The sequence below is a fragment of the Hevea brasiliensis genome, chromosome 15 (assembly GCF_030052815.1).
Source record: "Hevea brasiliensis isolate MT/VB/25A 57/8 chromosome 15, ASM3005281v1, whole genome shotgun sequence".
NCBI classification, from domain to species: domain Eukaryota; kingdom Viridiplantae; phylum Streptophyta; class Magnoliopsida; order Malpighiales; family Euphorbiaceae; genus Hevea; species Hevea brasiliensis.
This window is the reverse complement of record NC_079507.1, coordinates 68,049,759-68,069,263: the sequence shown is the minus strand read 5'-3', so window position 1 is coordinate 68,069,263 and position 19,505 is coordinate 68,049,759. Positions and strand designations below refer to the sequence as shown.

Sequence of the window (19,505 nt, the reverse complement as noted above, 5' to 3'; positions counted from 1 at the left end):
AAAATTATATATGTCTAAAATTATTTTTTATTAAGTTCTATATTTTTATAATTTTCATTTACGATTTAATTTTTTAATTTGTTTTACACACTTGCCCTTTTTCAAATTTCAGATTTTATTCTATATATATAATTAATAGAAATGGAACAGAATTTAATTCCGAAATTCCAGTATAAGCCGATACTATAAATGGATTTCAATCAAACGGGGATTGCATCTAATCTTTTGTAACGATTCCTTTTAAAATCCCTAATTTCAAAAAAAAAAAAAAAAAAATTCCTCTTAAAATCCCTCTAGGCCTTTCAATTTACGGCAACCGACTTGTCCTTCACCATTGCCGCTCTCCCTCACTGCCTACCCTATCCGTCCGCGGCGTTGTTCACTGTGGCTGAGGTGAGATTTCCAATTAAACTTGAGCCATGGCTATCGTTTTCATGCTTTATGGATGCTGGCGTGCTATGTGAAAAAACTGAGCATTTGATTATGATGCTATCTTGTTGTTTGACTATCATTCTTTCTTCTTTAGATTTTCTGATTATCTTTTTGTTACTTCGCGCTGCGTTATCCTAGGTTTAACGTTTCTTTCCTAATTTAATACTGTGTTTAGTCACTTTAGTCATTGTTGTAAGCACCAATTTGGTGGATCTACTTTCACCTCGTTCTTCTTTAGTAGCATAATCACTATTATGTGATGCTCTTTGCCTCCTTAACTCAATAAAGAAGGCTTGCCTCTGGTGATGCCGGAGTGTCTTTTTTTATTGTTGTATATCATTTGTTTCTGTAAATTTTGGATATGTACTATTCTTGTAAATTCTGGGCACGATTTATTTGATGAACCAGCGTGTGTTTTCAATGTAATTATAATCTAATAATTTATAAAGGGTATATTAGCATCAATTTATTCATTATTTATTTGATTTCATAGAGTTAGAATTTTTTTTTTCACTTTTGTGCTGTGTGAAATTATTTTGGGTTCTGAATGGGTACCAATAGGGCACGACCTTTGATTAATTTTCCTAAAAAAATGGAGAAAAATGGGTTTGGTTAAGTTTTGGTATAATATTGGTCATGTGGGTGGTAGTAAGTGGATGAGGGATGGATGAGGGTAGCAAAGGGTGAATCCTTATTGGTTTTGGGAATTGGGATAGGAGTAGGAATGGGAAAATTTTCGCATGTAACCTATCACTGCCATTCCTAATTCTCATATTGTTGCTGCTGCAATTTATTTGCTTTATTTTTCTGAACATCAAATTTTCAGCTTTGAAATGGAGTATGTGAACTTTTTTGTTAGGGCATGGCATCTTCAGACGATGAGGCCGATGTTGGGCCACAGTCTGTCTCAAACTATTATTTTGTGGATGATGAAGATGCGCCAACTTCATTCTCAGTGTTACCACTTCAATGGAGCAAAAGTGAGAGTGTCAATGAAAAGAAAAAACAACAGATGTTCTTGCATGGGAGTGTAGATAATGGACTTCAGACCATACACAAGGAAGTCACGGCATGGAAGTTTGATCTTTTGAATGAAATTCCAGATATATCAGTGCTCACCAAGGAGAATAATTGGATCAAACTGGAAAAGCCAAGGAAGAGCTTCGAGGAAATAATTAGGACAGTCCTGATTACAGTGCACTGTCTTCATTTTGCAAGGAGGAATCCAGAGGCATCTGGCAAATCTGTGTGGGACCACTTGTGCAAAGTTTTCAGGTTCTTTCTTAGATGTGTCTCATGTCTCTTTTATCTTTTATTATTTGTCTTTTCCATGGAAATTGACACTTACGCATAAATTTGTAGTTTATACGATGTTAGACCTTCTCTAAATGACTTGGTGGACCACATGGCTTTAATATCTGAAGCTGTTAGAAGGGATGATTGGTTAGCAAAGTCCAAGGTTTTTATCCTTCTCATTGTATATACACTTTTGTGCTTTAAATTACTATTTATTTGTACTAAAAGAAAGCCTTTTTTTTCCTTTTCTTTCTTTGGAGGGATATTGTTTGCAAATGGTGAAACTTTTTGGGTAGGCTGTGTAGAATTTGATCATTCTTAATTATTTACTTGGGTTTATATTGGATCTGTTTTCTCATTTAGTCCCTTACCTCTTTGTTCAGGGTTTCTTTGAAAGGCATCTATTTCTTTTCTTCCTGGCTTAATGGCTAAAAAGAAAAATCCAAACCTTGTGCATTTTTGCAATTTTGTTCAAACCTTTTAATTTTGAAAAGTTTTTCATATTTCAGTTTTGTCCAACTGGTGAAAATTCAGAAAAAAAATATTATCACCAATTTGAATGAGAAATTTGTCAGAATTAGTTGTAAGTCTTTCCTCATGCTGTAGGCACTTTAATTTTTTATTCAAATTGATGATAAAATGTTAATTTTTAATCAAATTTCGATTAATTTTGACTGACTGGACATAATTGCAACCAAGTCTTGTAAAAACATGCAAAAGTTTTGATTTTCTTTTGGACCATTAGGCCTTTTATTTAGTTTATCTTTCTCCAGACGATTATATTATTTGAATATTATCTAACCTAATTTTTTAATGGTTTCTTGCTGTTTCATGCCTGGCTTATCTATTTCTTGTTATGTATTATGAAGTGGTAATCTTTTATTTTCTTTCTTAGTTGACAGAGTCTAGGTTTTGGACGTTGCCAAGACATTTGGCTATCACCAATAGCTGGTTTGCTGTAACTTCTTGCTTTGATATTGTTATGTTGTCTGTCTTGGTGAATGGTGATATCTCAATTGGTTGGTGTAATCAGTTTTCTGTTTCATTTCTATCGGGTACTGGAGGATTCTCTGTTTTCAAGCTATAGCTAATATTTGGGTGCATAAGCTTTGTAATTTAATATGAAATTAGTGATCCTTTTTATTGATTAAATCAGATGATTTCTATGTGAACTTAACTATAATTGCCATGTGCAGTTCCTACTCGCATTTCTTGAGGAAAAGCCAAGGAAGAGAAAGCTCTCTGATGAGGTTATATCTGTTTACCTTGGTATTTAGGGTTTTGATTCTCCTATTTGTTGCTCTTTATTTCCATGTTATTATATTCTTTTGACCGAGTGGGCTTGTTATTTTTCAGGATGTGAAAGCTACAACTGTTTCTGCATTTATAGTTGATAATGTGGATGATGACATCCTTGAAGATGCAGTAGAAGATGAGTCTGATGAAGTTGATGAGTTGTTTGATTCTGTTTGTGCAATTTGTGACAATGGTGGTGCCCTTCTATGGTATGTACCTTTTGCTGGTTGCTTCTGATAGTTAGATTGGTTGTTATGTTACCAGTGATGTTTTCTATTTTACCTTCATTTTGGTGATCGGCTTGCCTTCTTTATTGGCATTTCTTAGAGTAAATTTGTTTCTTCTCAATGAAAAATTATTGCCTCATTGATAACTATCATCAGGATCATCGTAACAGGACTTGTAGCCGTTACATATTAATTAGGGATAATTACTAAGTTTTGCTGTAATCTACTCGTTGTCCCAAGGTGTTTCAAAATTAGCTCTTTTAGTCCCTATATTGTTGTTTAGGATGTGAACTTTGGGTGTTGTAAATGTAATTTGAAAAATTTTTTTGGTATTCCTTACATATTCATGTTTTAAATGTGCATCGAAGCATCTTACTTTATTTAATTGGTATCATATACCTGCTTTGTTTAGTTGATTATTTTCTTCCTCATGTAAAGAGATTGATGTTGTAGAGCACTTCCGTATTGTAAGAATTTTGATGTCCCCTGGGAAACTGAATTTCCTGATTCATGGTTTCTTTTTTTTGTCTGCGCAAATAAGTGTTACCTTGTCTCTAATATGTGTTGTGCATTTGCTTTCTTGTATCGCACAGTTGTGAAGGGAGTTGCATGAGGTCATTTCATCCAACAAGACTAGATGGTGAAGAGTCTAATTGTGACACTCTTGGCTTTACACGGAGGGAAGTTGATGTATGATACTGTTACTAGAGTTTAATCAGTTTGCTATCTTCTGTTTCTTATGCTACTGTTACTTGAGTCTAATCAGTTGGCTATCTTCTGTTTCCTATCATCTTAGCATTGTTGTTTCCTTTTCCCTTTTTCGGCAGGCAATTGAGAGGTTTTTATGTAAGAATTGTGAATATAATCAGCATCAGTGCTTTGCTTGTGGAGAGTTGGGCTACTCAAATAAATCTTCTGGTGCTGAGGTATGAGTTTGTTATAAGAAAATGGATAATCCCTTTTTATATGCTTATGATTCTACTTTATGCTGTAGCCATCCCAAATGCCAATCAACTTGATTCATGTTATTGAGTCCTGTACAAGCATTTTTTGCTAAATAAGTTTCAGAATGAGGGTTTTTTCACTTTTATATTCTTCTGTTTGATGGTAGGAACTAGGAAAATTTGAGGAACTAGTATTGTCCCTCTTTCCTCGACATGGAACTTAATTGAGCTCACATTAGGAGATAAATGTTGTGTTGCTGAATAATATATTGATATTCTGCATTTGAAGTTCTGAGAACATTTATCTCCTAGTGTGAGCTCTGAATAATGCAGTAGGACATCAAACTTGCTGAACACATTGAAGTTTTGAATAATTTATAACTTTGCCAACTCTAATGAGTGTTTGGCAAGTTTCATGTTGAAATCTGGTTCAGTTTGGTTTTATTTAGTTATATTTTTTCACAGGGATGCCATTTCATGTCCTTTGTTTTAGTTAGAGAGGGGCTAGGTTATCATTGTGTCATGCAAGCCTAGTTTCTGATAGCTATTCTTCTTTGTTGTTATTGATATTTACATCCTTTTCTCTCAGCTTAGCAAGGAATTTAGTTCTCATTGCAATTCTTCTCCTCTTCCTCCTTTTGTGCATTGGTTTAGTTGGTTTGTGTAGGAACCTTGCTGGCCAGCGGCTTCTGCTATTGAATTGCAGATATTATTTGCTTTCATATTCTTAGCTGTTGTCGTGTAAAACTTCAGCGATTCTGCATAGTAATATGCATTGTGATACAGATAGACTTCATGTTGAGCCAAAACTATTTTTGTTCAGTAAAGGATGGTTTCTCTTAATTTCTGTGTCAGATCAAAGTGACTTTGAACCATGGTATTGCTCTGCCATTCAAAATTTCCTTAATTCATCTGTCAACATCTAATTGTAGGGTCTTATCACTTTCTGTTCTTAATCCCTGCTCATATGGATGTTCTGGAGGGGATATTTAGCTAGTTGCTGTATAGCTTAAAGTGGTAATGTCATCTAAATATTTAGACCTAGTTCTCTGGGTTATTAGTTTGTGTGAGTGATCCATGGAGGCATGGACGTTAAGTTTAATGCAGTGGATGATTTATTGGGTAAATGACTTCCTTGGATTTATATTAAATCGGGACATTGGGCGTTTTTCAATGTCATTGGAGGGATTTGCTTTACGAGTTATTTTCTTTATATCTTATCATTTCTATAAATGCCCTTGTATATTGAAACAAAGTGCAAATCAAATTAAATCATTAATTTCATGGTCATCCCAAAAAAAAATGTTGACTCGTGATTTATCATCCATAACAATAGAAGTTATGAATGATTCTTCTGGGCTTTCTCTTTAATAATTATTTGGTTCTATGCTTCAATTGTGCAAACTTGATCAGCTAATTTGCTTCTAGGTGTTTCGTTGTGCTAATGCAACCTGTGGTCATTTTTATCACTCGCATTGCATTGCAAAATTACTTCACCAAGAAGATGAAGTTGCTGTTGGGGAGCTTGAGAAAAAAGTTGCTACAGGAGAGTCTTTTACTTGCCCCATTCATAAATGCTACATTTGTAAAAAAGGAGAGAATAAGAAGATAAAGGAGCTACAATTTGCTGTATGCAGGCGGTGTCCCACATCATACCACCGAAAATGCTTGCCAAAGTAGTCTCTTTCCCATTGTCATATACTTGTATTCATATACATTTATACATTAATTGTATAGGTGATTCATGCCTGAATGATTTATTAGGGAGATAGTTTTTGAAAAGAAAGAAGAAGAAGAAGAAGAAGAAGAAGAAGAAGGGAAAGGAGGAGGAGGAGGAGGAGAAGAAGAAGAGGAAGAGACAGCAGCAGCAAGGGCATGGGAGGGCCTATTGCCAAACCGTGTATTAATATATTGCTTGTAAGTGTCATTCTTGAGCTTTTTTTCCCCCTTTTTCTTCTCACATTGATTCTTTCAATATATTGGCAATATTTTGCTAAACATGGGTTCTCCTTTTTCCCCTTGTTTTTAAACAAGAAAACATGAGATCATTGATGACCTTGGAACTCCCAGTAGAGACATAAGGTTCCCTAATGTTGAAGAAAAGAAGAAAAAACGGATATTAGAGTTGCCTGGAAGCTCAGGGAAACTTTTGCCAAAGAAAAGAAGGCTTACATCAGAAGACTCTTTTTCAGCAAAAACTGTTGCTAAAGAACTTAATGGGTCATATTCTGGTGTGACAAAGATTGCAAGTATCAAAAGAAGTGAAAAAATATCATCTGGATCAGATTTGTTGAGGAAAGTGAAAACAAATGATGCATTCAGAAAATCTTTAAAGGAAAATACAAAGTCTTGCTCAACAGATGTGGATAGGTCTGCAACAACTACCATAAACAAGACTTCACTGGGTGACAGATTATATAGGGTTATGACTAAAAGGTCTGAGCAAGTAAAACTTCAGAAGCAGGTTTTGCATAGTAGTGAACTCAATAAAACTATGACAGTTAAGACTTCAGCCCGGAAGTTAAGCAATGAATTACCTTCATTGGACGCTGAAACAGAGAAGAGGTAACCTTTTAATAACTTCTGGATGGTTAGACAACATCTTGTTTCTTATATTCTCATTTTAAATATTAAAATTTCATGTTTTCATGATGTAAGATTTCTGTTTGTGTTTAATAATATTGTCTTATTCTTTCAATAATTTCTCCTTATGCAGAATTTTGGCTTTAATAAAAGAGGCTGCATCATCAATAACTATGGATGATGTCAAGAAAAAGCATAAAGTTCCATCTACACATGCATACTCATCAAAAACTGTTGTTGACAAGACAATTACGACAGGAAAGGTGGAGGGTGCAGTTGAGGTACATGTATTTTCAGATTTTCTTTCTTGTTTGCTTCAAATTGCATGAGAAATCAATAATGGACTCCAATATGTAAGCAGGCTGTCAGGACAGCTTTGAGGAAGCTAGAAGATGGATGCAGCACTGAAGATGCCAAAGCTGTTTGTGAACCAGAGGTTCTGAATCAGGTTTTTAAGTGGAAGGTAGTTGTCCAATAACATCTGTTAGCAATTGCTATTCTTATGTAAGATTCCCAATTTAGAGGAATTTGTGCCTTTTTTTTTTTCCTATTCTTTGTGTATGCACACACAGGTACCTCAATTTTTTTGCTCGGGTTGATGAATCTTAGGATTGGATCCTTGTTTCTCTCCTTTCTGTTCACGTGCATTTGAAAGTTATTTGATTGTAGAGTTGTAACTGTGAGTGCATTTGTCATCTTGCTGATGCTTTATTTAGAGATGATTGGTCTTTATCACTGCATGCTGTAGTACAAGACTTGACTGAATCAATCTACTCAAAATAGATTAATGTAGATGCTGGGCTATTTAATAGAGCTAACACAACTCATTTTTTTCTTTATTAACACCATTGCTTGGTTCATATATCTCTAGAACAAGCTTAGAGTGTATCTTGCACCATTTCTCTATGGAATGCGTTATACATCCTTTGGCCGCCATTTTACGAAAGTGGAGAAACTGAAAGAGGTAATTTCGTTTGCTGCAAAATGTTCTACCTTTATTATTAATCTATCTTATCCTTTGTATTCATGTGCTGTAATAGTCGTCCTTACTAAATTTCTGATGAGTAAATCCATTCGTTAGCCCTAATTCTAATAGTGTCCTGCCATGTGTTTCTTCCCTCAAAGGAGCCTTTTTTTTCTCTGAGGCAAGCATGTTCACTGCCCAGTAGCTCAAAGGAGCCTTTTTTTTCTCTGAGGCAAGCATGTTCACTGCCCAGTAGCTTCTAGTGTGTTGGAATTTCTAGGTCTCATACTAATTGTATAAACATCTAGTTCAACATTATCTGAATTCTGAATGATGAACCTCTTGAGAAAATCTTATACTAGGAAGCTTCATAACCATTTGTCCTGGTAATTCTGGATAAAATGCCCTCCCTTAGAACTGATTGACCAAACTGAAAATTTTGGTTTAGTTTCCTTTTTAATTCAGTTCAGTTTATAAAGTTTTCTTTTTGGTTATTTTGGTTCGGAGCTGAACTGATTGTTTGCATGGATCTAGTGTCTGTTGGGCTTCTTTTAAGCATTTATTTAATTTAATAATATTAAATGTCCTTTTATATAATATAATATAATATAAAGAGGATAATAGGTTGCTGCCTTGCTGGTATTTTTTTTATACAAGAATTATTTTTATTGTAAATAACTATATAATTAATCTCTTAAGTAAATCATGTTTTATTATTCTACAAACTATTTTTTAGATGTTTACAAAATTAATATATTGCTCTTTCAATTTAGTTTTTTTTTTTTTTTTGCTTTTTAGTTGATTTAAGTCATTTAGTGAATTGTTTGGAAAAATCCACGATAGCAGTGGCTGATTAAGTTTATTCCTTCCTTGACACTGGTTCTGATATGTTATTTGAAGCCCTGCCGACATTTGTCAGATGTTTTATAGATCGATTTTGCCTATCGTTGTGTTACACCAAGTAAGTGAGGGTTTCTCAGATATGCACCAATATAGATCATTTCAAATACTTGCTAAACTATAAATACCTTTTTCTCTTTAAGCTTTTTGTTGGCAGGACATTCAAGTTTTCACATTTAAGCTTACTGTTTTGCTTCTGAGAGACTATTCCTTACTTTTATTCCTTTATTTAAACTTTCAAGCCACCACAAGCTCTTTTTTTAATCAAAGTTTGCATTGACTACAAGATTTCTCTTGTATCTGCACTTTTCAAGAGTTGATTCAAAGGTTCTTTGCTCAACAATGTAATTTTTAGATTTTTTTTGTAACTTTCTTTTGTGATTATGTGTTATATCAACAAAAACCTATTGATTCGACCCTTTTGCTGTGTTTCTAATGAAAGCTCAACTGTGACCATTATAGTTTGGCCATGGCACCTTCATATCGCAACTTGGCTCCTACCACCTTAGCTAATCTTATCTTAGTGGACATTATTGTAATAACATGTTGAACTTTTTCTTTCTATTATAAAAATTGGAGAATGGAAGAACTTTTTTGGGGCATAATTGTATTCAGGAAGTGGAAGGGAAAATCATTCTCTTAAATTTTCAAATGCAAAGATTCTGGGACAACAATTACAAAAAGGGCAGAGCAAAATTTAGCGTGGAGTATATTTTTGTCTGCCTTTATGTACAATATCAATTTTATTTAAAAAATTTTGTATTATTTTCTGTTGATATATTTTGATTGCTTGTGGAGAAATCTGAAGCAAGATATCTAACTTGCAGATTGTCAATGTGCTCCATTGGTATGTACAAGATGGTGATATGGTAAGAATTTAAACCCTTGTTTGTACTTCTTTGTCTTAACTTTGCATTGTATTTTGGAATTTTCTTTCCTTTTCCCTCCTCTAAACATAATTGGTACAGAGACAATAGATCTTTTCTCAATACTTTACCTATGTGATTCATTTATGCTTTCTTTAAATTCCAATTGCAGAATTTGGACTTTGGACAACTCCAAAATATTTCCCTGTAATTTTTTCCACTCATCTTACTTGTGCTAGGTCACTTTTTTTGTTTGGCACACAACAAATTAGGAAGGCTTAGATTCCATCTAAATTTAGGGCTACTGTCTGGTTTGTGATTCTCTAAAGTCCAAATATTAATAATCTGTTGTAGGTATGGAGACCTGTCAAAACTGTGTCCTGACGTATGCATTATGTAGAGAAGGGAGTCTCATTCTCATCTATTTCTTATTTTGCACTGCCTCTGTGTGTGTTCTGAATCGCTTTTGATCATTAGGAAGTTGTATGTGTCAAAAAACTTTTGAAGGTTTATTTAGATGAGGCGTAGAGCTTTTGGCAGGAAAAGAGAAACTCAGAAAGTAATGTACTGTGTGGTTTTTGCTTTAATTTGAAGGCTTTGAGGAATGTTCACATACTAAAGAATCAGAGTTTTTATTTGCAATTGTTGTGGGAAAATAGTGTTTCTGGTTGCTTTATGGATTTATGCTTCAGGAAGTATTACAGAAGTGTCTTTAGGTAATATTCAATGCATTTGGAGGGCATTGGTTTCTTTAGTTTAGTTTTTCTGGCGTAGTTTTCTGGTTTCGTTGCATCTTATCCACCAAGTCACATCTTCTCTCTTCATTGATAAAATTCTTTTCTTTTCTTTTCTTTTCTTTTTTTAATTTTAAGTGGTAATCAAATGTCAGTAAATAATTCATTTCCATGGTCAAATGTTTTCTACAGAAAATATTTTCCACAGGCAATCATCTGCAATTGCCGATTGTCCAGATTTCAACCAGACATCTTAGATTTTAATATATTACCATTCAGTGGAATTGTCTTCTAGTCTGGCGAGGGTTAGATAGTGATGGGTTCAGTCTTCATTGTGTCAATAGCTGATCACAATTTTATGCAAGATGTTATTTCTTTAGTGAGCTCAACCATTGATAAGTAAATGTACAATGAGCTAAAGGGAAAATCTTCTAGGGATGTTTTAATATGGAACTTTTCATTATTTACACCAGAAATGGATGGGACCACATATCATTTGTTCCCTTGTATGAATTTTTCGTATATATCATTTGCTACCTGGACATACCAGTTTGTCAGGTTTTGTATTGAATTTCCATTTTTTATATGTTGTGTTTCCAAAGTTTCAAAAGTAAAATAAATGTTAGCACTACCATGATTTGTCTTTTATGTCAATTGTTGAATGCATGTTTACTAATCATCCCCGTGAACAGGTTGTTGACTTCTGTTGTGGTGCGAATGATTTTAGTTGTCTTATGAAAAAGAAGCTTGAAGAGACAGGGAAGAAATGCTCATATAAAAACTATGATGTTTTCCAACCAAAGGTAACCTGTATTTCACCTAGTAAAGAAATTACTGTGCTTCGTTGTTACTGATTACTAAATACTTTTCTTTCATGTTTGATATGATTGTGCTTAAAAAGCAACCCATGTTCAAACCTTTGGTACTTTCTATCTGATGTAGTTTAAGGAGATGTCTAGCCAGTTAAAGTTTTTGGCTAGAGACTTCAAAGAGACCTTTGTTCATTTTATGTTATTTGGCATTTTTGTGAGGAACTGCATTCGTTGCTCTTCTGTTTTCTTGACTTCACCTTGTCTTTGATACCTTCGAGAATGACTTGAGCTAAGAGACCAGTTAAAATGGAGTTGCAAGTTGAAGGGACTTCTCCCCCTTTTTCATTTCTGCTGTCTGAAACAAGCTTACCTTTGACGTTTGGTCACATAAGGGGTTGGGAGGTTGCTGTTCACTTGAGTTCGTCACCGGCACTTGATTGGTTACTGGAACTTGATTGGTTATGTGGGACAGATTTTTTTTTCTTCTCTTTTAATTTCTCATTTTCCTTCCTTTTGGTTTAGATAGGATCATAGGATTGGTAATGTAGGCCAGCCTTTCCCCCTATCTGACAAGCTCGCATAAGCCCAAATATTAAGCATGTTCGAGGTTTCTCGCACGTACCTGTACAGATTCACACTGGTTAGCTCCATAGGACAAGAGATAGCTTGTGACGGCCTTGCCAAATGCCAAGAATAGGAGTGGGGAACTGCCGAACCATTACATTCTCCCCAACCCAATCCCACAAATGCCCTCGTTTGCGTGCTTTCACGTCGCTTCCCTGCGCAACTTGTCACACTCCCTCACACGTAGGAGCCCACACACCATTTGTTGCGCTCGCCCAACACAAAGACTTAAGCAGCATGTTGGCCACCAGTTTGCCAATGCACTCGCCCACTTTCGCACACAGACATCCTCTAAAATGCCTTGCCAAGATTCATCATATTACTCGCCAGACACATACAAGCTGCATGATAGGCCGCATTTGTCTCTCGGATCGACCCCTTTCTTGTCTGATGTGGGATTGAGAAACTCTTGTCTACCTCTGTCCCATTGAGGCCTATGGGGGCTGATTCCCCCACCCTGCCACCCGCCACACCAATTAAAACACAACTCTACACCTGTCTCGCCTCAAATTGTCATCAATATCAGTAGCAGAGATTGAGTGACTGCAAAAATCATGATCCTCAGCTACAAAATATGACTTCCAAGGGTGAATAATCCAACTATCTGGGAAAATAAGGAGGCAATCTCACTTGGGAAGAGAAGATAACAAATTTAGGAACAAATATCCAAGGATGACCACATGAGAAAGAAAAACCTGTAGGAAATAAGTACCCAGATGAAATTTATTGATGAAAACTATTGGCACAGAGCCTTTCATGTGAAACTGGAGAACCTTGAAATGATCTATGGTATGGTACTGGTTGGTGTGAGAAGAAAAGTTTAGAAATTAAGATGTATAGTGTTGCACTTTGGGAAAGAACTTAGTAGCAAGATAACTTGAATATATAGTGGCATTTGTGTAAATGTTGAAAATATTTGGGAAACTCATTTTGCTACATGAATAATCATGTTAAAACATTTATAATATTCTCATATTTGCCCCTGTTTCCATAACAACAGTGCTTGTGGCAGCAGCATAAAATTTACACTATGTTTGGGAACTTTGCTAGAGAGGAAAGAAAATAAAGGAGGGAAAATAAGGAAGGAAAATAAAAATAATGTAAAAGTTATTTTCCTTTCCTTGTTTGGATATTAGGGAGGAAAATAAGGAGGGAAAATAGCTTTTTAAATAGTAAAATATCCACTTTGTCCTTTTTATTTGAAATTAAAATAAATAATTATAGGGATAAAAAAGTAATTTTATGATTTTTCCACCCACTTTCTCTCCAAAATGGAGAGAAAATGAATAGTAAATGCATTTTTTACTTTCCACCTTTATTTTCCACTCTTTTCAATTTTCCCTCATTCCCAAACAAGAGAAGAGAGAAAATATGTTTATTTTCCTTCATAATTTTCCTTCCTCCCTTATTTTCCTCCAATCCAAATATAGCCTTAGATTCTTAAAAATTATTTTGGATATTGAACTGTGGGAAAAGTTTTGAAATCCGTAGGAATTTATGGTTTGAAAGGAATAGGGATTTAGTGTTGTTTAAAGGTGAAAATGAGAGATTCTGGGGCCTAGTTGGGATGTATCGTAGCTTAAAGTGCGAATGAGAAATTCTGAGAAGTGAGACCTGGTTGGGATATGCTGTGGCTTAAAAGTGCAAATGAGAAATTCTGAAGCCTACTTGCTGTTTGAAGAAATACTGATGACACACTATTAGAATCTCAAAACTGATGTTTTAATCCTTGCAAGTTATGATGACCAACTGTAAATATTTGCAGTAAATAATACTTGCCTACTGTTGGATTCTCCTTGACCTGTTAGAATTTGTATTACAATTTAAAAACTAGCTAACGACAACTGTAGACTCAAATTAACATATGAAAAATACTTGACAGCATAAAAAATGAAAGTAATAACTAGAGACAAAAGTGTTTGTTACCAGTGATGCTTTCTCTTGGCCAGAATTCCTTTGCTTCTCTCTTTTATTTAACCAAGCAATGGATGTGCTACCAAGCTACCCTGATTGAGCTTCAATCCCATTCTAATGAATCTAATCTCCAAAGAGCCTTGACAGATTTTGAAGGTCCTTGCACAAAGTTTTGAAGTTCCTTTTTTGGAATATGAGAACTAAAGATTTTTGGTTGAGCTAGTTTTCTGTCCTTGATTATATTCCAGTCATTTGGTAATCATTAGTCAAACAGTTGATTATGGTAAATTTTATTATATTGACTGTTAAGATGATGTGTTACTCTCTTGGGTGTATGCGCTTGCATCTTTGCATGTGTGCTGTTTGATGGTTTGAAATCTTTTTTTCTTTTTTTAGAATGACTTCAATTTTGAGAAGAGGGATTGGATGACTGTTCAACCAGATGAGCTGCCAAAAAGGGGTTCACAGTTGGTTAGTAGGATTCTTCCCACTGAAAAAGAGGATGAGATTTATTATTTAATTCAATGAAAATCTCTTGATTCTTGAGCAGATCATGGGACTCAACCCTCCTTTTGGAGTAAAAGCAGCATTGGCTAACAAGTTCATTGATAAGGCACTTGAATTTAAACCAAAACTCCTTATTCTGATTGTTCCACCAGAAACAGAAAGGTACCAACTTGGCATTTTTTTCCTCTCTCCCTCTCTCTCTCTTTCTACATATTCATGTTATGCTTCTTACCAGGTTAGACAAAAAGCGTACACCTTACGATCTTGTTTGGGAGGATGATCAGTTTTTGTCAGGGAAGGTAATACGTGAATAAGATGTTTTGTATATTACCATAGTGGCTGAGTATAGATTTTGGTTTTGATGGTGGCTTGTTTTTTTATATCCTTCCAGTCATTTTATCTACCTGGTTCTGTTGATGAGAATGATAAACAAATGGAACAGTGGAACGTGACTGCCCCACTTCTTTATCTTTGGAGCCGTCCTGATTGGAGTGTAAAACACAAGGCCATAGCTCAGAAGCATGATCATTTATTCATGCGACGGGGAGGATCCAATTTGGAAAAAAGTTGCCATGACTCAAAATCCCCTGATCATCCAGTGGAGGTTCACTGTTGCAATCCTGGTACTTCAGAGGTGACAGATGATCTTTACATGGAAAGTAAAGAACCTAATCATGAGATAGCTTTGATTGGAGGTCGTAAAGAATGCTCTCCTCATGAAAATGGTGACAAAGAAAGCCAAGATAGTCACGGCCTTGAGAGAAACCGGTCTGAGGAGACTTCAAGGAAGACTAAGCATATTGAAGATAAGATTGGCAGAGGAACGGGTGAAAAATTACCCAAGAACAAGTGGAAAGGTGGAAAGCCTTCTGGAAGTGATACGAACAAGGAAGTGCCTCATCGTTCACCAACCAACGTGGTTGATGGTAGAACCTCACAGGAAGGTCCCCCATCTAGATCTCTTGAAACGCCCATGCACACAAAGGTTGGCGAAAATAGTTTGCCAAATTTGGAGTCTGGCATGCCTAGCTCACATCTGCCATATGGAACAGCTTATGGTGGGAGCATGTCCTATGTTCATGAAGATGTGGGTAGCAAATACAGCATGAATGGTATGGAGTATTCACATGGCATTCATGGATTTCCTCATGCTAACTTGGAGGAACAATCGACAGGGAACATGAGAGAGATTGCAGAGGATATTGGTTATCGATCATATGTCACTGGATTAGAGAGGGGGTCAGATATGCGGTCGCAAGTTCGATTTTATGGACAAGATGTTGATTATTCCGTCCAAAGAAATTATTTGGGTGGTCTTGAGCCAGGATATGGCCAAATGGGACCACTATCATCTATCCCTTATGGCCATGTGGGTGCAGCTGTAGAGTCATCCTATAGGATGAACATGCCTGCAATGCAGCGATATGCACCTAGACTGGATGAGTTGAACCATACAAGGATGAATAATTTTGGTTCTGATCCATCCATGTTGAACAGAAATAATATCATATACGATTCTAGAGCACCTCGACCAGGCCCTCCTGGCGGCCATGTTGATTCAATGGGCTTTGCTCCAGGTCCTCAGTATCCTTATCCTCATAGCTCAGCAGGTTGGCTCAATGAGTAGTTAAAAGTTGTAACTCTAGGCCGCCTTACATTTTGATTATGGTAAAATATAAAGGTTTTCTTACTAGTAGTTATTATAAGATACTTATTTGCATGGTAGCTAGAAGTGGGTTCTGCAGCCTTTCCAAACAGTGCACAGTTATCAATAAGTATATTATATATTGTCTATAGTTGGTTATTTCTACCTCTTTACATGGCTAATTTCCCTGCTTTGTAAATCTTTCACAATTTGTTAACCTGAATTAATACTATTTTTTAGTATAAACAAATGAATTCCTTAATTATAGCTGACGGGGAAGATTTGGAAAATTCCATGCAATGAAACTTGGAAAATTCCTTAACAAATAAATATTTTCAGGGTTTTAATTTTAGCTTTCTGGATACATATAAAAATTCTAAAAATTAGGAATTGTGTGTAAATAATATGTTATATTAAAAAATGTACAAATAATGTGAAAGTAATGTAATATTAGAATATAATGTATATGTCATCTATATTTGGAAACAATGTGATGGTAACAACTATAATTATTTTATGCATGAGGTTTCGAATTTAATTTCTTAATAGCCAAAATATACATCAATTTATTATTTTATTTTTTGTAATATTTTTAGTAATATTTAAAATAAATTTATCGGTGCATAAATTATTTATCACAAATGTTATATTTATAATTAGTGATATTTCCAAAAATATCATGAGAATTGTAATAGTAAATAACATTATAATTGATATTTTGTGTATATATTATATGATATCAGAATAATTATGGTAATATTTGCTAAGAGGGTGATATTTAAAATAACTTAAAAGTGTTACGGTACTTTTTTTTGGTCAGAAATAAAAGACATGCACACGTTACACAATCAATCAAATACAAGATCTCGAAAAATTCCCCTATTAACAAATAGGTTAAAGAGTGTTACAGTAAATAATATAATTAGTAACACTTTAAAATGACTTTAAAAATTTCAAATCAATCAATTAAATTTATAAAAGAATTTTACAGGTTTTTAATTCTTTTCGAAAATAAATTTAATTTGTTTTTTTGTATTTTTTAGAGGTGTTTAATTTAATTAATTTTTAATTTTTGATTTAATTAATTTTTTTACTTTTGATTTAAGTTTAAATTGGCTCAATTGATATTTATAGTTTATTTTTTAATATTTTATTATATTTTATTATTTTTTAATATTAAAATATTATTTTTATTTTTTATAATTAATTAAATTAAATATAAAAATATTATTTTTATTATTTAATATTATTAATTAAAATGAAAGGATGAAAAAAAATATTTTTTTATATTTTCATTAATTAACTAAAAATAAATTAATTAAATTGAAAAATAATAAAAAATATTTTTATTTTCATATAATTAATTAAAATTAAAAATTATGATTATAATTAATTTTAATTATTTAAAATAAAAATATTATTTTAAATTTAATTATTTTATATTTTCATTTTCTTAATTAAAATTAGAAAATTATAATTAAATAAAGTTAAAAATATAAAATATTATTTTTTTCTATATTATTAATTAATATTAAAAAGTTAAATATAAAAAATTAACTAATTATAATTATTTAATTAACATTAAAAAATATTAACACTAATTATAATTATTTAATTAACATTTAAAAATATTAACTAAGCAATTTGTAACACCCCAAAATTTTAAATTTATTATTTTATGAGCATTTTTGGTATTTTAATTTTCTTTAAATTTTAGCATTTTTTTTGAGATTTTTTAGATTTTAAAAATCGGGTTTGATTTTTCAAAAATATAAACTTTGATGATTTTTAAAAATTAATTTAAAGGCCACGTGGCAAAACTAAAAATATATTTGAAATCTACGAATTTTTCTGAGTTTTCTGAAATTTTTTCAGAATTTTTGGACCTCGTTTTAGGTCCCGAGGCAGAGTAAAAATTCAAAAATTTTGTATCCTGAATTGAACCGGCCGAATTGAACCAGATCGGATCGGACCGGTCGAATCGGACCGGCCTTTTCTTTTTCTTCTTCCCTTCCCCGCGTGCGTCCGACCTCCTCCCCTTCTCTCTCTCTTTTCTCTCTCCTCCCTCCTCCCCTTGCCGCGCCGCCACCTCCCCTGCCTCCCCACCTCGCCGGCGCGCCGCCTCAGCCCTCCCCCACGGCCGGCCGCCGCCTGGAACGTCGGAAAAAGGCTCCAGAAGCGACGCACAGTGCGCGCGCGACTGTTCACCTTCCGGCCAAAATCCGGCTGATCCGGCCACCAATCGGACCGGGTCTTGTGTCTAAACTTATCTACTCGTCGAGAGCTTTCTATAGACACCAAGAATACCGAAATCCTTCGAGTGGTTTGTCCAATTTTTGCTCGGGAAGTTTTAGCCCATTTTGACTTTCGGGCTAGATTTCTCGCAAACCGTGAATCCCACGAGAAAACCGAGAGTACCAGAGCGCTCCACTCGTCGAGAGCTTCGCGGCGACATAAATTTTGAATTTTTCCGACACCGTTTTTCGGTGGGTCCCACGGAACTTCGCAGTGTCTTTTCGAGCATTAAATGAGCTTAGAAAAATCTGAAAAATTTATGTACTAACCCCCGTACCGTGGGCTTCGTGTAAGTATCTTCAATTCGCGGAAATTCGACAGTTGTCCGGGTCTGTGAATTTCCGCTGCATGCAGTTCTGGAGAAAAGTCTCCGAATTGGACCGAGGTTTTGGCTACCCCCCCATTGTTAGATGTCCCGAGCGCGTTCCCGAAGTTGGAATCGGCAAAGGTAAACCCGAACCTTACTTTTTCGTAATTTTCTAATGCTTAAATAGGATTAAAAATTCATAAAATATTCGTGGTAGCTCAGAAAATTATGATTCTTTTTGCAATAGTCTAGTAATATTGCTAAGGACCGAGGGGCAAAGTTTTAGAATTTTTAGAGCTTGTTTGGGTAGTTTTTGCAAAAATGATCAATTATAAGGACTAAATTGAAATTTTACATATTGTGATGGATGACTGATTTGATGGGCCCAGGAGGGGCTGTGTGATGTGATTGAGTTGTGGATATATGGATTGTGAATATAGAAGTGTGTTTTGAGCCATTTTGCAGGTTGGGTAGGTCCTAGGTATAGGGGAGACTCTGCCGGATTTTCGGCACGACTTAGGACGTACTTGGTCTTTTCTTGATTTGTATTGAGTCATTTGTATTAAATAATTGTAATGTAATTGTCAGGTGAGCCGGGACAACCTTCTTCCTCTGCCCAGCCGCCACAGTGACCGTTGTCAAGTCTGTGAGTAAAATATTAATTTTAATTCTAATTTCACTATTATTATATGTTCAAGCATGCTCATGCATCACTTATATGCATATATCTATGTAGATAAACTTTAGGCATGATTTATGTTGTATTCATAACTGTGAAAATGCCATGTATGTTGCTGTGGTAATTTGGAGCAGTGTGCGTGCGTTGGCGTGCGTGTGATGTGGTGTGGACTATGGATAGGACGGGTAGTCACGGCTTGAGATCTTCGCTGGGACCCAATCCTTCGGGGGGTAGTCACGGCTTGAGTTCTTCGCTGGGACCCCCGATTTAGTTTATTAAGCGAAAGTCCGGCTTGAGTTCTTCGCTGGCACCGGGTTGGATTTAAGAGAGCTATATAGGGGATAAGCTCCCATATATTATGATTGATATCACTGGGTGTGTGAGTGCTCCAAATTATCTTTATGATGTTATGATGTGAAAATGTTATTGATGTTGCATTTCACTCTACAGGGTGCATTAGTTTTAGATAGTTATAGAGAT

At 34.8% G+C, this 19,505-nt stretch overlaps 1 protein-coding gene across 2 annotated transcripts; it reads left to right on the top strand.

Moving 5' to 3' along the window:
- The first annotated feature begins 206 nt into the window (after window positions 1–206).
- Window positions 207–15,903, top strand: LOC110633643 (protein ENHANCED DOWNY MILDEW 2). Of its 2 annotated transcripts, XM_021782331.2 has the most exons (19): window positions 208–393; window positions 1,292–1,707; window positions 1,795–1,891; window positions 2,925–2,978; window positions 3,085–3,233; window positions 3,845–3,941; window positions 4,079–4,177; window positions 5,624–5,871; window positions 5,960–6,112; window positions 6,230–6,760; window positions 6,912–7,059; window positions 7,140–7,241; window positions 7,650–7,742; window positions 9,470–9,511; window positions 10,935–11,045; window positions 13,989–14,063; window positions 14,143–14,261; window positions 14,335–14,398; window positions 14,491–15,903. In XM_021782331.2, exons 2-19 carry the CDS (start codon window positions 1,295–1,297, stop codon window positions 15,724–15,726), a joined length of 3,831 nt encoding a protein of 1,276 aa, XP_021638023.2. In that variant the 5' UTR covers window positions 208–393; window positions 1,292–1,294; the 3' UTR covers window positions 15,727–15,903. The 2 variants fall into 2 exon arrangements, with proteins under 2 accessions (XP_021638024.2, XP_021638023.2); XM_021782332.2 differs by lacking the exon at window positions 7,650–7,742 and having other exon boundaries at window positions 207–393.
- The last annotated feature ends 3,602 nt before the right edge of the window (window positions 15,904–19,505 follow it).

Excerpts from the sequence above, each read along its gene's own strand:
- LOC110633643 (XM_021782331.2), top strand. The coding sequence starts at position 1,295 with ATGGCATCTTCAGACGATGAGGCCGATGTTGGGCCACAGTCTGTCTCA. Across the intron at positions 3,234-3,844 it reads AATGGTGGTGCCCTTCTATG|TTGTGAAGGGAGTTGCATGA; the intron begins GTATGTACCTTT and ends TGTATCGCACAG. Across the intron at positions 6,761-6,911 it reads GACGCTGAAACAGAGAAGAG|AATTTTGGCTTTAATAAAAG; the intron begins GTAACCTTTTAA and ends CTCCTTATGCAG.